The 17963-nt window shown below is 42.1% G+C and overlaps 2 protein-coding genes across 4 annotated transcripts; both read right to left on the bottom strand.

Annotated features, from left to right (window-relative positions):
* Positions 1 to 8: 8 nt before the first annotated feature.
* vcp (valosin containing protein) lies at positions 9 to 8296 on the bottom strand. Its single transcript, XM_018668581.2, has 17 exons — positions 8131 to 8296; positions 6322 to 6433; positions 5983 to 6155; positions 5756 to 5898; positions 5504 to 5634; positions 5286 to 5417; positions 4683 to 4785; positions 4314 to 4447; positions 3835 to 3970; positions 3026 to 3138; positions 2503 to 2667; positions 2267 to 2389; positions 1947 to 2159; positions 1519 to 1827; positions 1166 to 1321; positions 886 to 1040; positions 9 to 599 (listed from the first exon to the last, which is right to left on the bottom strand). Exons 1-17 carry the CDS (start codon positions 8145 to 8147, stop codon positions 494 to 496), a joined length of 2421 nt encoding a protein of 806 aa, XP_018524097.1. The 5' UTR covers positions 8148 to 8296; the 3' UTR covers positions 9 to 493.
* A 275-nt stretch (positions 8297 to 8571) lies between these two features.
* On the bottom strand, positions 8572 to 15867 carry fancg (FA complementation group G). Of its 3 annotated transcripts, none has more exons than XM_018669482.2 (14): positions 14964 to 15867; positions 14087 to 14210; positions 13850 to 13975; positions 13541 to 13713; positions 12894 to 13047; positions 12324 to 12454; positions 12059 to 12205; positions 11709 to 11869; positions 11488 to 11554; positions 11013 to 11329; positions 10883 to 10923; positions 10602 to 10775; positions 9858 to 9975; positions 8572 to 9132 (listed from the first exon to the last, which is right to left on the bottom strand). In XM_018669482.2, the coding sequence occupies exons 1-14, from the start codon at positions 15042 to 15044 to the stop codon at positions 9039 to 9041; spliced, it is 1908 nt and encodes a 635-aa protein (XP_018524998.1). In that variant the 5' UTR covers positions 15045 to 15867; the 3' UTR covers positions 8572 to 9038. The 3 variants fall into 3 exon arrangements, with proteins under 3 accessions (XP_018524998.1, XP_018525000.1, XP_018524999.1); XM_018669484.2 differs by having other exon boundaries at positions 14087 to 14183; positions 14964 to 15864; XM_018669483.2 differs by having other exon boundaries at positions 14087 to 14186; positions 14964 to 15858.
* Between the last annotated feature and the right edge of the window lie 2096 nt (positions 15868 to 17963).

Genomic DNA, 17963 nt, shown 5'->3' with positions numbered 1-17963 from the left:
ATAACACCTCCATTTGGTGAGATTTTATTTTCAACAACATAACCTTGACAAATTTGTAATACATTATATGCTACTGTTTATTTAAAAAAAAAAAGAGGAAGTCATTAGCAATATGTTTTTTTCTTTTCTTTCTTATAGTCTAGCATAGAATCCCGTCTAAAGCCATTCATGTTGGTTGTGATATACTGAGAATGAGGCCACTCAATAAAACCCCACCCCCCACCCACCCCACTGAAAAAAGAAAAAAAAACAAAAACAAAAAAAAAACAAAAACAAAAATAATCTGCATCAGTCACTCACCTTCCATTTCCAACATCCCCTTACCCCCACCCACATCAAAGCCAGGGCAAACCAAGCGGCTACATGCTTTCTCCGAGGGAAATCATACAAAAAAGGAACACATGAAAGAAGCACAAAGTCCTAAAAATGTGGAATCTGGTGAGAATTTGTACAGGTGTGATCCCAGTACTGACCACTGTGGGGCAGTGTACATTTATCCATAAAGGTCGTCGTCGTTATCTTCATTGAACACTGGACCGCTGCCGGTTCCTCCTGAGCCATGGCTTGGACCGCTGCCGCCTGTGGCACTGGAGGGAAACCTAAAAAGAGAAACAACAAAGCAATTTATCCATCTCTTAATATGGAGATTACCCTGCAGTGTTACACTTCCTAATATTTCTGACAATTTTAGTCCTCAGATGTGTGGAGTAATAACCATTTTCTGTTTTGAGTGGGGGAATGCTGTGACTGACATAATAAAGCTTTTTAAAAACATCTTTTTGCACAAGCAGATTATCTTCTGACTGGAACTGACCTTTCACAGTTCCTGTTTAACTTCTAGCTTTACACACAGCTTGTGCTAATAGAAATTCTCATAAAATGTACCTGAAGCTGCCAAAGCCGCGGCTCTGCTGCAGTGTCTGAGCAAACATCTCGTATTTGCGAATGTCATTGTCACTGACGGAGCGACGGGCAAATCGCATTGCCTCTTCAAAATGGTCCTTCCTGATCTCTGGAACAGGATCATCCTCTTCAACTTCCTATGGAGGAAGAAAAAAAAAAAAAAAAAGTCAGACATGAGAAAGATCAGAAGCAGCTGAGCAGTAGCATGGAGACGCTCATCCAGATGTGAAAAAGTAAACATGGGGACAGAGGAAGTACTGACCATAGCTGAGGGGTTGGTCTGCCTCTCCCTCTCCCTGCGGATCTCATTCTCGATGCTCTCTCTGATGGCCAGCTTACACGCCCGCTGGCATATCTCTGTAAGGTCAGCTCCGGAGAAGCCGTTGGTCATCTTGGCCAGGAAGTCCAAATCCACATCCTATCACACAAAAGAAATGTAAAGGTTCAAGTTTTGACTCTGATCTATTTTTTCATGTAGTGCAGCTGTCTTTTTAAAGAGTTAAATATGAAGACTTTAAAATAATAAAACTTGAATTATCCAAACAAACCATCCAGCTAAAGAAACTGCATAGAAGTAATGTCCATTAATGCCACTATGAGCAGCAGCCCTGTCACCTTGCTGATGGGACTCTTGCGGAGGTTGGCCTTCAGGATGCTGATCCTGCTCTTCTCGTCAGGCAGGGGGATGTAGATGAGCTGATCCAGACGGCCAGGTCTCAGGATGGCAGGGTCGATGATGTCTGGTCTGTTTGTGGCTCCGATGATGAAGACGTTCTTCTTGCTGGACATTCCGTCCATCTCGGTCAGGATCTGGTTGATGACACGGTCGGCCGCTCCACCGCCATCTCCCACGTTGCCACCACGGGCCTTGGCTATGGAGTCCAGCTCATCAAAGAAGAGAACGCATGGGGCTGCTTGACGAGCCTGAGGACAAAACACAGATACACAAAACAAAATAAAGTATGTGGTTGTTCTGTGGATTAAACATTTGAAATTCAATCTTCTTTGCACCTGTTCTGTGGCAGCCTAAAAATAATTCTTACCTTGTCAAAGATCTCTCTGACGTTGGCCTCAGACTCTCCAAACCACATGGTGAGCAGCTCGGGTCCTTTGATGGAGATGAAATTTGCCTGGCACTCATTGGCGATGGCTTTGGCCAGCAGAGTCTTACCACAACCAGGAGGACCATAGAACAGCACACCCTTGGATGGGGTCATGCCAAACTTGAGGAACTTGTCTGGGTGCTCCACTGGGTACTGAATTTAAGGAAAGGGAGAAACATACAGTAAGGAGACACTTCTAATTTTACAGTTCATGATAGATCAGTTTCAGACATAATCTCACTTCTAAAAGGCCATCATACCTGAACCAACTCCTGCAGCTCCCTCTTGACATCATCCAGACCTCCGATATCCTCCCAGGTGATGTTGGGGACCTCAACAACTGTCTCCCTCAGTGCTGATGGGTTGCTCTGGCTCAGGGCCCACTGCAGAACAGCATTGAGTGAGTTAGTATCGACTCAGAAGACCCTTAACAGACTGTATGGCATCATTTTACTAATGTAACCCCACAGCAAAAACCATCTTAAAAGGGTCTTACCTTGAAGTCATCCATGGTGACAGCAAGTGAATTCATGACTTCAGCATCAATGGTCTCATCCTCAAGGTCAATCAGGTCCATCTTCTTCCTGATGGCCTGCAGGGCAGCCTCAGAGCAGAGGGCAGCCAGATCTGCACCCACATGTCCGTGGGTCTCGTTGGCTACCTACATAAAGACATGGAGAGCTCAGTATTTCTTAAAAAGCTACTCCTTCCCAGGTCCTCTCTCAGTGCTTATAATCTGGTAACCCTACATGTGCAATGTGTTACAGTTGCATGCCTGTGTCATGTGAAGTAGCAAAGGCAGAATTTCAATGCAGTATGCTCAGCACTCTGCACAGGTGTGATCAGGAGATGAAGGAATGTAAATTTGGAGCACCTGACTTTGTTTCATTTCATTCTGTCAGATTGTAGTTTCACTTTGAAGCTACCAGCAATAATAAACCACATAACCCTACCTCTCCTTCAAAAATAACAAGTGGGTGGTGTCATCTTACTGCAAGAAAGGAACTATGTGTACCGACCTGTTCCAAGTCAACATCATCTGCCAGCTTCATGTTCTTAGTGTGAATCTGAAGAATCTCCAGTCTGCCGGTGGCATCAGGGATGCCAATGTCCACTTCCCTGTCAAAACGTCCTGGAGGTGGTAGAGGTTCAAACACAATTAGTAGTGCCAATGAAACAGATTAAGAGCAATATAATACATGCCAGACACAATTCAAAGATATTTTAGGAGCACCAGTTACTGCCTCCTCTCTTATAGGAGCTGTTCTTATGTGTGGCAGCAGAACTAATATCTCACTGTGGTTACGAAAGTAACCATCTACACTTCACAAAGCATCAGTATTTGATGAATAAGTGAGATCCATTTCCAACTCTTTGTCAAACCTGCCAGAAACATCCTATCATAAGCATTTCATACTGTGCTACTGCAGTGTTGTGAGAAACTGACCCACTGGTGAACTGCAGAGCCCCACAAAATAAACAGCAGCCAGCAGTTTTAATCAGTGATTTTGACAACATGCTTTAGTGAGCCACACAAGCGATACCAAATTTCCTAGATATGAAGACACCTTCCTGCTGCAGCTCTATCCATATTTCAATGCAGAGCTTCCAAACAATTTAACATATCTATATTGTTTTGCGAGTCTTAAATGCATGTCTACTGTTGGCTTCTTGGTGCACTGTGCACCAAGAATGAGACTGTTCTAAAATAAATTTTTTCTTCAACAATCTGTGTGTATTATTGGTTGAACATTTCATGAATTCACGCATGGGATGCTCTTCTAGATCTACTGTAGTCACTTAGTACATACTTAAAAACAGAACTTACCAAATCTCCTGAGAGCTGGGTCGATGCTGTTTGGTCTGTTGGTGGCAGCCATGACAATGACATGAGCTCTCTGTTTCAGGCCGTCCATAAGAGTCAGCAGCTGAGAAACAATGCGCCTCTCCACCTCTCCATGGGTCTAAAATTAAACAACATGCATCGTTTTAAACTTAACCCAACCATTAGTATCTTAACTGAATGCGAGTACTTTGGCTAGTGATCAGGAGGCAGTGAAATCACAAAGCTCCTATTGTCTATTTTTAAATAAGTGAAAGATAATTGTTCAAAAAAAAAAAAAAAAAAAAGAAAAGAAAGAAAGGGGAAAAGAAACAATGCATAAATGGGCCACACTTGTGTGATTTCAAAGCTTTCTAAGATCTGGACACTGCTATCCATTTTCATTTATTGCACTCAGAAATCATAAGCAGACACTCTACTGTTATATTCAGCTATCCATTTAGTTTTCCTCTCTTCCTGCTCACCTTCTCTCTCTTAGGAGCAATTGCGTCAAGCTCATCGATAAAGATGATGGCAGGAGCGTTCTTCTCTGCTTCCTCAAAGGCCTTTCTCAGGTTACTCTCGCTCTCTCCGGCCAGCTTGCTCATGATCTCAGGACCTAAAATGGAGAGCCAAACATTTCAATTTCATAGGAGACTATAAACTCACAGCATCTAATGTTTTCAAATATTATGTATCAATCACAAGATAAATCATGCATCTAAACACTAACATCCAAACATACAACTAACAGAAACCACGAGGCAATTCCATCAGGGACAAACCCCAATATCATCATAAAACAGCCCTGACTATGAATAAGTGCATAGAGAATATTAAATCTATGTTCACACCATTGATCAAGAAGAAGAATGCTCCAGTTTCATTGGCCACAGCTCTGGCAATCAAGGTCTTTCCAGTTCCAGGGGGTCCATACAGCAGGATTCCACGTGGGGGCTGAAAATTAGTAAAAATGTTTTAGAAAATCAGAACTTCTGAAACTACTGATTTTCTTTACCCTCTGAGTCAGTCACCTTTATGACAACGTTACGAAAACTAAAAGTAAGTCAAATAGAACCAAAAGCAGCATATATATGTGTTGTGAGGTAGTGTGTTAACTTCTTTCTTTGATCTTATGATTAAAAATTTGAAATGTACAGTACATTAGACACACTAAATAAAGCATAACAGTGGCATAATTAAGATATTATAATCATTAAATCTGAAGGAAATTTTTGTACCAGATATAGCTCCAAAGTGGCTCAATAATGTCAGCCACACAGTTAATGAATATTTGCCACTGGTCATTTCTGCACAACTATGATGGTACCACAACCTCTGCGTATATTAAAATTCAGGATTGGTGCATTTTTGAAGAAGAAGCTCAGAAGCTCACTCTAAATTCCACAGCGAAGACCTAACACTTTTTATCTCAGTGTAAAATAAGGATGCCGTACCTTGACTCCTATGGCCTTGAACAGTGCAGGGTGTCTAAGAGGCAGCTCCACCATCTCTTTGATCTGAGCTAACTGCTTCCTCACTCCTCCAATGTCATCATAGCCCACCTCGTTCAGGGACTCTTCCTCATCCTGCATGTTCCAACACAAGATGTTCAAGTTTCAATGCAGTTTTTGGGAGGAAAAATTCAAATGTCTGCTGTGTACCCGTTACCCACCTCTCTCCTGATTGGTTCTCCCTCACAGTGGATGACTGTATCAGGAGCAACGATGCAGTAGGGGGAGGGATCGGTCTCCACCACCTTGAACTCCACAGCACGCATGCCGCCTCTGACCAGGAAAATATCACCTTTACAGGGTAAAAGACAATAACATTCGTTTTTCCACTTTAACAGAGCTACATGTTGACATACACTGAAACAGATTTAAATCAGCCAGGAAAATTAAAATCTTTCTCCTGACTTACTCACCTTTGCGGATTGGCCTGTAAGCCTCTAAGAAGTATGGCTTCAGGTAGACCTCAAACAGGTTGCCAGTAATTCCTTCTACTGTGTCATCTATCGGGAGGACGTGGATCCTCTTTCCATACTTGACATCAGGACATGGCTGAATGCTAAAGGAGATACTAGACTTAACACCATTTCTGTTTTAAAGGGCTGTGTAAAGAACTTATGACAAGTGTTTGCTTTTCCCCCACCTGATGACATCACCCAGACGGACCCTCAGATTGTTGCGGACCACCCTGTTCATGCGAACCTTTTCATCAGAACAGGTGTCATCAGACAACACGATGCACACAGTCTCCCGCCTCTTCTTCCCCTTCATCAGAACTGTGTCTCCACGGAAGAGCTGCAGCTCATCCATCTTGGTCTTGAAACACATAATACAAAGTTATTTCATGAATCTCAGCATCTAAGCATCATAAATATAAAAATGGAAATGAGTATCCAGATATTTCTGATCTGTCACAAGAAATTACAGCATTATGACTTTGTAGATGTACATCAGCCATATATAAAACATTCTAAATGTTTACCTGAGAGAGAGAGACCACACTGTTGTCTTCATTGATGGATTCATCAACAATCAGTCTGTTAGGTCTGTTCTTCTGTTTCAGAATTGCAGTGGCTAGATCATCATTTTTGGATCTATGATGAGAAAAATATAAAACAAGTTGTAGGTCAAACAAAAGACATCTTTTTGTGCACCTCTGAAGTTTCATACAGATGCAGCAATAACCAAACTGTTCAAATTAGCAGGTAACTTTATAATAGAAAACAAACTGTATAACTAACCAGGGACATCCCATTATCAATATGTTCTACAGAAATTAATGTAAGGTTTGGTAAAATCACTAAATCCACCCATTGTGAACCAGGCTCCTTCAGAGCTCCATGAAGCTTCACACAGTGTCAGGTTTAGTTTCTAGGGTATGCCTATGGGGAAATTGTATAACACCTTTTCGCTACACCTCTGTGGGCTAGTTTCTGTGTTCAGGGGGGTCATATGGCAAACTCCACTTGATTAAAAATGAATCATAACAGATCATTTCAAATCCATAATAAAACTGTTTCGTAAGAGACCAGGTGTACTTAGTACTCAAGTATGAGTACTTATACTATTTACTGTTTATACTTTGTATTGCTAGATCTAAACGTATTGTTTGATTTCTGTATTGCTGAGTGGTCAATTCTAATGATATTATATTCTGTGTACATCCCCAAACCATTAATAACAATAATTAAAAATCCATAATCGAGCATGTATCTCTGTAACCGCAACTACAAACAGGTCGTTTACACGGTCTGCTAACTACAAAGACTGAACGTTACCTATGGAAAATCCTCACGATCATACCTGCATTCAAAATACTGTCAAAACTAACCAAAACGTTATGGTCCAAAAGGCCACATGTGTCTAGAAAACTCTTGGATCGGTTTTTGTAGTTTCTCTTTCATGTTGTTAGCATGCTAGTGGTAGCGTTTAAGCTAACTGACTGGCGAGCAAGCGAGCCCAGATGACACAGCAAAAGAATTAGAAAAAAAACTTTGTTGGCTAGCTAGGTTGTCCCTTAAAAGAGACAAACGTTACAACTCGATCATGACTTTAAATATACCAGCTGCCAACTTAACCACTGCCTAAATATTATCAGATGTGTTATTTCACGACCGTTTTGCTAACAGTGAAATAGAGCCCCGGTAAATTGTCGAGCATTTAACATGAATAGCCAGCCCTGTTAGCCTGCTAGCTGTGGTGCTCAGTAGACAGCTCGCCATTGAGTTAGCCATCTGGATGACTAGTGATTTCTTTCGTAAGAGCGTTAGCCCATTACCTAAGTCTGTGCCAATAGTTGGATACATTTGTATTTGCCCCAACCAATTTGACGCTTAGTCTCAAAACAGGATATTAGCCGGTGGATAGGCCAACTTGACGGTGTGACGGTGGATGGCTTTGGCCTTGACACTGTTGCTAAGCTAACGTTAGCATTCAAACACGACAGCAATGACTGCGCTTTGTCAAGCCGCTGTCACACAGCCGGCTAGCTCGGTACCGTTAACTGTCCAACGACAACAGTCTAACAACTGTCAACAATTCGTCGGGATACTACCCAGCGGTCAGTCGATTAGCAGTAATAGGTTATTCAATCAACGGACAAAAGTGCGGAGGTTGAAGTAACTGACCCCATTAGCTCTCCTGCTAGCAAACTCGGTTATGTATTAGCAATCGAGCTAACTTTAATAAACTAACGTATTCTGAGCTGACGTTGGCCATTTAAAGGGTATTTGCTAATAGCCATTGTTCAGAAAAACTCATTTTAATAAGACTGAAATATATTTCTACTTACTCCCCTCCCGAGGCCATGGTCGTCCGCCTGGATTACTATTAATAAATAAACAAATTCTAGCTAAATGTTTCAGAGGCTTAACCGGTTCTCGTGTCTCAACGTTCTCCGTGATTTCAGACGAAACAGCAGCGGTTTCCGTGCTTTTCTTTACAGTTATACCGTGAGCTGGATGCATCCTGCATTCTGATTGGTTGGAGGCTGTCCGACACGTACAACAACCAATGAAAAAATCTGGTATCTGTCGTCAGCGAAAATATAGAGGAAGTCCAGCCAATTACAAATGAGTAGGTTGTTCATATTTTCATCCACTTCCCTCTTATTGGTCTGTTGTCAACCTTGAGGTATCCAATTAACGTTTACCGCGTTGATATTGAAGAACCGTAAAAACATTAAATTGATCTTTTAGTCATGATAAAAACAGATAACGAGTTTAAAAAACGATGCAACTCAATCAGATACTTTTATTGATGAGAAAAACCCATAAAGAAATTATAAACAGACATTTTAGAGCAGCAACAGAATTTATAGTGCATATCTTCTGAAGTAGTATGTACTGTACTTGATATTGAAAACCATTGCCATTACTAAATTTACAGTCTTGATCACTCTTGCCTGGCCAATACCTAAACTAAAATAAGTAATAATTAGGTACTTTTTTGCCCAAGAAACCAGATCGGTGACCAATCAAATTTTCAGTATGCCCAGTTATCTTGCATCTTTTAATGCATAAACCACCTGCCACATCTCAGTCTAAGACACTCTCAAACAAGTCCTTACAATATGCTTTATTTTACTGTCCCAGTAGATACATGTTTGTTGTGGGTATGGGTTTCAGTTCACAGGCCAGAGAAAGTTGATCCTGTTCAGTAAGTGATAGGGCATTCTTCTTTTGTTCCTCTCCAGGCTGGCTAGTTAGGACCAAGTTCCTGTATTCTGTGCCGCAGCTCCGTGGAGTCCAACAAAGGGCCAGACTGGGGTTCCTGCAGGTACACAGGCAGACCCCTGCCATGCAAAAGGCAGGCAGACAGTTAGGAGAGTAACACGACGGCATAGTGAATGTGCTCTGTTTAAAGAAACAAGAAACTAATTAAACCACTAGGGACTTGAATTTTATTTTCTTGGATAAATATCCTATTCAGACCTAGTATCTACCTAGAGTCAACTGTGATAGACTGCAGTTCATATGTGGCACCAGAATGCACCTCAAATGCATTTTGAGTGACCACTTGTGATCAGATTTTAGCTTCCCTCATTACATTTATTTGTGGGAAAATATGTCCTCTGCTGAAGAGAAAAAATGCATATTTACACATGACCACCTTGACCAAACAGCAAGAGAATGACAGTAGTCCCTATCTGCTGCATCAGATAATTTAAACATAGAGAAAACTGTCAACAGCAGCTTTAAAAACCTTGTATGAAATCTTTAGAATAGAGAAACCATGGCTTTTGTGTGGTTTTTCATGCTCTATGCACACAAAGTTGAGTATACAATCCTTTCATGTGGGTGGAGATGCATCTGTGTTCACCCCATTCAACACAGTGCATGACCACTTTTGAGTGTGGCTTGTACAATCACCTCACAGTGAGTTTTAGGCACATTCACAAGTGTATTTAGAGCTGTACAAATGTAACCAGGTCACTCAAGATGAATTTTGTGAACACAGTGTACAGCATTAACCACAAACCCATGGAAGAGAGTAAATATAAGAATGACAGTGGCTTACTCTGCTGAGTGGTGCTGTGTGGTGAAGCTCCAGGTCTTTTCCCAACAAGCTGCTGCCTCCTGTCTCCTGCCAAGCCTCCACAGCACTTCACCACACCACAGCCCTGCACCCACACACTCTGAGAAAGCACATACAGCATGATGACGTGTTCCAACAAAGGACCACGCAAACCCACTACAGATTCACTACAGTCCTGTGGTGCATTCATGCCAACGCCAACCGTTTCCTAGCTCAGACAAGAAGAGAAAATGTAGGTGCTGTGTCTAAAAAGCTCAAAGATGTTAAGATCATAGCTACAGTTTAGGTTTCACTTTTTTGTAACCAGCTGCTCATCATTAAAGGAAAGAGATGATTTGAAAATGAGTTTCACTTTCATTCAGACCCTTTTCTATACACACATGAACTGTTCAAATCCACAGACATTTATTTCCAATTTGAAAAAAACATTGCATTTGACTTGAATACCTCTCTCACTACACTGAATATGTCCATGCTCAATATACTCAACGATCAAGATTCAGTATACACTGAATATTGTCAAACTCAAAAAAATGTTTACCTAATCTCGAAGGGACATACTGGGAAAATTTGGGTTGTATCATGTAGATAATGGGACCCATGCATAGGTCTAACGTGTCTGCCTATCACTGACCTTAACTTGCCTCTCTATGACCAAGTTAACTGCAGTGATTGCAAAAATGGTGTATACATCATTAATATCCAGCTGTGTTATACTGTGTATACCTGGGGATGCCTGGAGGCTGAGCAGGAGGTCTCTCAGTGCCTCTTTCAGTTGGTCTGTCTGAGTGAAGCTGATACCCCTACCAGCTAGTGAAAGCCCTTTCAGCCTTTGGAGGATACACAGATGTGTTCCCTGTTTGACAACCATGTCTCCACTGGTGATCTGTGGTTGGAAACCTGTAACATCAACAGAATAAAATGCTCAAAGGAGCACTAGTAGCTGGAGGTTGTGTATAAAGAGTAATTTCTCTCAAAAACCTCAACAAAGTCAGGAAAGCAGTCACCTTTCTTTTTAAAGCGGACCCTCACCAGCAGGTTGATACACCTGTAATGCAGAATACAATCTTACAGTATGTGTTGGTATACACACATGATTATTTTATGGCAGAGAAAAGACAGTTCCATCTCACAGACCTAGTGTAGTGAGTCACAGCTTGTTTCCAGTCCTTCAGGTGAGTGTGGCAGTGACCCTGCAGGAGGTATGCGGCCCCAGTCCAGAGCAACATCCCCACCCTGTCCTCCCCGTCCACGCTCATGTCCCTGGTCTCAGCCTCACTCGTCTCCTCTGGATCCTCCAACACCACCTTCTCTGGCAGCAGTTCCAGTGTGGTGCTGATGACTTCATTACACAATGCCATGCAATCTGCAGGCCGCCTGGCCATGAGCAAGGCAGCGCCAGCCTCCAGATAAAGCTCAGGCAACCTGGGGAGGGCAGGGGCTTCAGCATGGACCTGAGGCAGAAACAACAAACAGATGTTAGCTAACATCTTCCCTGGGGAAAATACTTTCTTACCTCCAAATTAGCAAATTAGCTTGTAGTGTGCACACAAACATATCCAGAGCTCATTGTTAAATTATCTTGCATGTCTGTTAGTGTTTTTACTCTTACTCCATGTTGATCTTCTGAGTGAAGGGCAGCCAGCAGGTCCAGATAATGCTCCACACCCTCTGATACCCTGCAGAAACAGCAACCACACCCATTTAACAACCACAGTGTGCACTATGAGTCTGCTATTCTCATCTCCATCTATGCTGTGTGGTTTTGAGTAGTGGTCAGGTGCCAGTAAAAGAAGGAGATGGAGACTCTGAGCTTCATGCTGGTCCTCTCACCTCCCATGGAGCACACACTTCAGGGCCAGACTGTGAAGGACAGAGAGGGCAGAGGGAACTGAGAGCAGGCTGCTTAGTGATTGGCTGCAGAGCAGTAAGGACGGGGAGAGGAGATGGGTGGTGGCCAGAGCGGGCACTGTAACAGAGGGCAACATCAAAGTCTGTGGAACAAGAGAGGTTTCATGTTTCAATATGCAGGCCTACAGATGTGTCAATGTCCAAAATTAACTCTTTGGCTCGCCTGTTAGGCTAAATTTATCTACATCTACAAGACAAATCATTTTAGCAGCAACTGGCACCTTTTCTTCTCATCCACTCTATGATATGTACTGTGTATGTGTGTCACTCACTGACTGCAGCAACCGAAGAGCTTGTATCTCAGCCTGTGTGTTGCCCAGCTGTCTGTAGATGAGCATGCTCTGGTACAGAGCAGATACACAACAGGCGTCCGTCACCAGCGCCTTCCTGTAACACTGCAGTGCCATCTGAGGGCGGCTCTGGAGACAAAAACAAACACATCCACAGTCCACTTACTGCATGTAGATGCCCAAACTTGTTAGGCCCATGAATGATGCATGCTAATGTTCTGTTTGTATGAATAGTCTGAATGTGTACCATATGAGCGAGGCAGGACCCTGAGAGGAAGTGCACATATGCTAGTAGAGCTCTGGGAGCCGGCAGGGAGGAAGCTGTTTGTAGAGCAGACAGTGCTTCTGAACTCTGACCTTCACTCAACCTTTCAGCACCTTTATGAAACAGAGAGAGAAAAAAACACAGAAAAACACAGGGTTCATTACTCAGTACCAGAATGTTCAGTTTAAAGAAAAAATCCTAAAAACGATTTTAGTGTTTAAGAAGCTGTGAACTACTCTCCAGTACTAGCTCTGGGTGCCTTTATTTAGCTGTCACAATCATGACTCAAACACACAGGTCAACACAGCAGTTTGGATTCAGACAATATGCTTCCTGTACTATGACTTAATTTGTCTGACAGTGCCATCTTTTGGTAGCACTCATGCAAAAAAGCAAAGAGATTGTACCAAGATAAACATGTGTTAGAGAGCAGAGAGCAGAAATTAAAACATTAACTGTATGCTTAAGTTTCATATAATATTTCAGTGTGGTTATAACAAGCAGTACCCAGTCCTTCAATATGCATTAACCAAGACCATGAATGTTACTGACCTTGGATGATGGAAGTGCAGATCTGCAATAATTCAACAAGCCCTCTTGGGTCTGTCACCAATAGTGGAATATCAGACGACTTTCCTCTTGCCTCATTCTTCTTGTCGTCCCCAACTCCACCACATAGTGTCTCAAACAAAGAGGACAGCTCCTCCTGCATCAAAGGAAAAACAGGAGTAGAAACACAGTGTAGAACAGTTTTATTTTTTAACAGCTTCATATATAAGGATATTTGAACATGCAGACTGGAAGAGCCTGAGCTCAAACCACTGACCCTCTGATTGGTGGACTGCCTGCTCTACTCCCCGAGCCACAGCCTGGACAAAGAAGCATGCTGGCAGAAATACTTTTACTATTTTGTTGCCAGGGACCAGAATAAAGACACTGGGGAAACTGCATTTAGGAGCTATTTATTTATTTGTTTGTTGGTTGGTTTCTCCAATATTAATTAATTTGTTCTGAGCTTGGATTACTTTAGATCATTTGCTTCATTGAACTACATTTTTGATAATATCTCCTTTTGCTAGTCATTTGTTTATTTATTTATTTTTTTAGCATATTTAGTTTTGGTGAACTAGTTTTTTTATTTATTCTGGTTTTGTTTTGGGAAAAACAAGTGGGAACACAACCTAAAAACAGGATTTTACCTTTAATTCCTGTATAATTGTCAGCTGGCAGGTTGCCAACCATATTGCCCACTGCAGACAGAGAAGGTACCGGACACAAGTATTAAAAGTTGTGTTTCCAACTGATTTGAGAACTGTTCTCCAAAACACAGTGCGGTTTGAAGCCACAGGTTCATCTCCTGTCATCTGTAGAGCTGCAGGGAACAAGAGCAGGCTGTAAACGTCAGAGCAAAGGAATCATTTTAACTAACATTAAACTGACTGTATGGCATTAGTTCCTGTGTCATCTACATCTATGATTTTGTCAGCACAGTCACAGCGCAGACCTACCTCTCTGTATAGCCTGTATGAGAAGCAGCTCAGCTTCTGTGAACTGAGACTGGGCAGTGGAGCACACACAGGCATTGTAGACCACTGACAGCTCCAAATGAGTGTGATTGACAAGAGGAGGAACACCTGCAGGTGAGCAACATGGGGAAGGGAAAGGAGGGAGAGAGAAGATACATAAAGGTAGGAGCTGAGTTCTTCACCACAAGCCTTTGTATTATTAAGAAGATGAAGGGGCACCTTGGATTTTCCTTAAAAGTTTGTGAAACTCAGATGAGTACGATCTTAGAGGAGTCTGGTTTTGATCTCGGCTCAAGGTGTCTCCTCCTCCTTCCTGCTGCTGAAATGATGAAGCGAATGCAAACTGGTAATACAAACAGGATGTAACACAGTGTTTGCTACATTTGGGCTATAATCAGCTGTGGAAAGTAACAGATATACTGTACATAAGTCCAGTTTAGAGGTACTTTGTGCTTTATTTGAGCATTTGTGTTATTATTTAGTAGGAAAGATGGTGCTACTTACTCCACACATCGTTGACTGGATATAACTATAAATTATCTCAAAACATTTTATCAGTCTTTTATCAGTCTGCTGCATATACAACTTACACATCCCAGCAGTAAATTTATCAGTGAAAATCAGCTCCACCTTGACCAACTACAAGAGTAAAATGCTACTTACATGTTACTGTATATATAAATTCTAGTATGTATAATCCTTCTGTGGTTTTAGTTAACTTTGAACACAAAACTTTTACCTCTACTAGTAGGAGTATATTTGTAATGTGGTGCTGCAAATATAAATAACGTTAAGAGATGTCAGTACTTTGGTTTTTGACGCCTCTGCTTATAATACATTATTTACTGTCGAGTTAAAACAAAACAATAAATCAAACACAGCAGTGAAATACAGTCTGCTCATTTATATTCAAAAAAGAAAGATGCTCTGCAGTGTAGACATGCATTTAACATTAGCCGGTAACACATTGAGATTTGTTGCTCTCTTAACCTTTCCTTAAGTATTAACAGTTAAATAAAATACAGTATTTCCTGTGTTACAGAAGCTAACATTAACCGCTGAAAAGACGAGGTATTAAACCGCTGTCTGAACGTACCTTACATTTGTTTACCAACTCGTTGTTTTCCTGGACCCATTTATTTAATAAATTTGTTGGTTGATACATTTTATCAGACATTACATCGGTGTTTTATTAAGAAATCAAGGCTGTTTCGTTTGAACTTTCCCTCGTCTGTGACGGGAGCGCAGCTGACACCGGAAGTAAACAGTCACAGGATCACTGCAGTGACCCTGTGCTGCCCCCTGTGGACAGATGTGGAAACGACACCGGCAGTCTGCTCACTCTCCAGCAGGTGGCGCCGCGACAGAGGCAGGGGATCAGTTGTGTTCTGGAAACTTCAATCATTAAATTTCTTGCAGCCACCAAACTGTGAAGAGCTAATGCTGTTTGCATTTGGTCATTAACTTAACAACACTAAAAATAAACCCGCAGACACACACACACACAACTACACAACCTTAATGTATTCAGTATGACTCTGCATGATGGCTCTCCACTCCTTAAAAAAATCAGCCATGGCCACAGTGGCATGCTACCACAATCACATGCATACACATACACACACGCAGGCAGGCAGGTAGCCACACACACAGGTCTAAAGCAAGTAAACACGACCCAGACTTTAATTGTATTACAGCTGAGTCATCCTTGAGACTGCCAGGACAGCCATTTTCCTAGCTGTCCCTCACAAGGTGACTCCCTCTTTTCTCACCCAGTTCCTCTCCCTTCCTCTCCTCTCATACCCCTGTCTCCCATGTCATCCCTCCATCAGTGCATGGTCTTTTTCCCTGTTGTCTGCAACCTCCATTGTCTGCCTGTATCACAACCTCCCCACTCCTCCTTTCTTTCATTGTCTCAAGTCACCAAAAGCTCTAAATATACCACTATGGGCAAAAAAAGGAAGCTCCTGACCCTCCACTGCTCCACAGCATACACAGCTGCATAAGCACACACACACACACACACACACACACACACAAATAACATACACGAGAGTCATCTTCTATTCCAGTTCTCTACGTCTTTCGTTCCCTGGAGACAGGTTTCACTGTTTTCTGACATTTTCCTCTGCATCGATCCTGCTATTTTCCATCTCTGTCTCTGTCTCACTCTGCCTCTGTCTCTCCATCCATGCCTTCAAGGACGAGGTCGCTATATGTGGCAAGAGCCTCCTGCCTACTTTCTTCCTTTTCCCTCTCAATGTCATTTTCATGGCAAGACTTCAAACCTTCAAGGGTCGTATTAAAAAATTTAGCTCCGATGAATCCACCCATGGCAACACTGAAGGGCACAGACAGTGCTCATTTCAAGGGGCCAACAACAGCCTAAAATTGGCTGTTCCACTGACGGTTGCCGGACATTTTATCTCTGTTATGGTAGTGACCGTCTGTGGCAGATGACCTTTCATCATGTAGAGGTCTTGTTCTGTCATATATCTTTACCTGGGTGGTGAAATAGAAATGGTTTCGAGTGAATGGGTGGATTTAAGAGATACTAGTAGTTTCAGGCCTGACTGCATTGCTCAATCTTTGACAAAAACTAACTCACCACCATCAATGACTGCTTATAAACCCTAAATGTGACTTGTTCATGGTGATATTTCTTCTGCAGACACATTCCTACACAAGCTTTTACTGAAAGTATGTGCCTTTTTTGTGATATTTCAGTTCTTAACAGCTGGTTCAAATAACAAGGTGCTGACAAAAATGAGCTACTGAACATGAGATCTGCACAACATCACAGCTGAATTCTGCCAACTCTGCTCCATTATCCTCATTTATAAAACATGAAGCCAGTGGAGGGAGGAGATGTGGCGCATGTTATTTCTGTCCTGCAGCTCCCCCACCACCCCACCCCCAGTGCAAAACACACTGTGTGTTTTACAAACAGCATCAAAACATTCAAACTTGCACTTTGGCACGATCGTGACAACCGGTTATAAAACTGTTATGGGTTTCACCTTTGAAAAGTAAGATTTAAGGACCTTAAACAGAGTACTGGAGGGCAGGTGAAGGGCTTGGGTGTCACACAGTCCCCTGGGTGTCACTGTGGGCTGTCCGCACATATGTTCACAGGGATGAAGAATGGCTGATACAGAGAAATGGATGTGCATTTATCTGTCTATTCTTCAACATACACCTCAAGGGAAAGGCACACTCACAGCTCTCCCTGCTCCCTTAAAGCATGCAGAGTAAACTCACTCACCCTGAATTTGAGTAATCAATAGGTGCTGTACGTGCTCTTCAGAGCTGGTCCTCTTCTCAGAGCAGACACCCCCCTTTGGATCAGCAGAGACAGCCCAGTTTGTTTCTGTGTGAATGCTGTATCATCGTAGCTCAGTGCACACCCCAATGTGCATGCACTACATACAGTAAAGCTGCTGTGTTTAATGCTACTGTTATTTTAGGTTTTTATGTCAGTGCTGTCACATGTCACGCTTGGCCTGCAGCTGAAACCTACACATCTAGAGATTAAATACTCTTTGGCAACAAAAAAGAAGAAGCTCAAGAGATGAAAAGTTACAATTGAAGCAAAGGGGCAGAAATAAACCTTTTTTGTGTGTAGTAAAAGAGAGAGAAAGAGTCTGTCAATGGCCCAGCAGTTGAGTTGACTCCCAGGAGGGATGGCGTGGATCTGCAAACTCACACTGCAGCAGGAAAGCTACAGAGAAGCATCAGCAGAACACACTGCACACCCACACAATCAGTTAACATAGACTTTAGCCAGAGCATACCCAAACTATGAATATGTCTTCAAAAGCATGAACAATTTAAAGCCATTTAAAACCATATTGACAGTGTTGCAGTTAGGCCTAAAATGACTCATGTCCATTTTACACACAGACTAACCAATATCTTCCCCAGGTTTCTTTAGGCACAAAACACCTTAAGATAGAAAGTGAAAAGTGATGCCTGACAAATATTTTACAGTCTCTATGTTAATATTTTTGGTTTGTTGCTTCAGTAAAATTCACCTCATTAAGTATAACACAGTAAAAATACAACTCATCACCAAGGTGCTACACTGATTATATTC

The sequence above is a fragment of the Lates calcarifer genome, linkage group LG13 (assembly GCF_001640805.2).
Source record: "Lates calcarifer isolate ASB-BC8 linkage group LG13, TLL_Latcal_v3, whole genome shotgun sequence".
Lineage (NCBI taxonomy): Eukaryota > Metazoa > Chordata > Actinopteri > Centropomidae > Lates > Lates calcarifer.
Note: the sequence above shows the minus strand (reverse complement) of the source record. Positions and strands in the feature narration are given on the sequence as shown.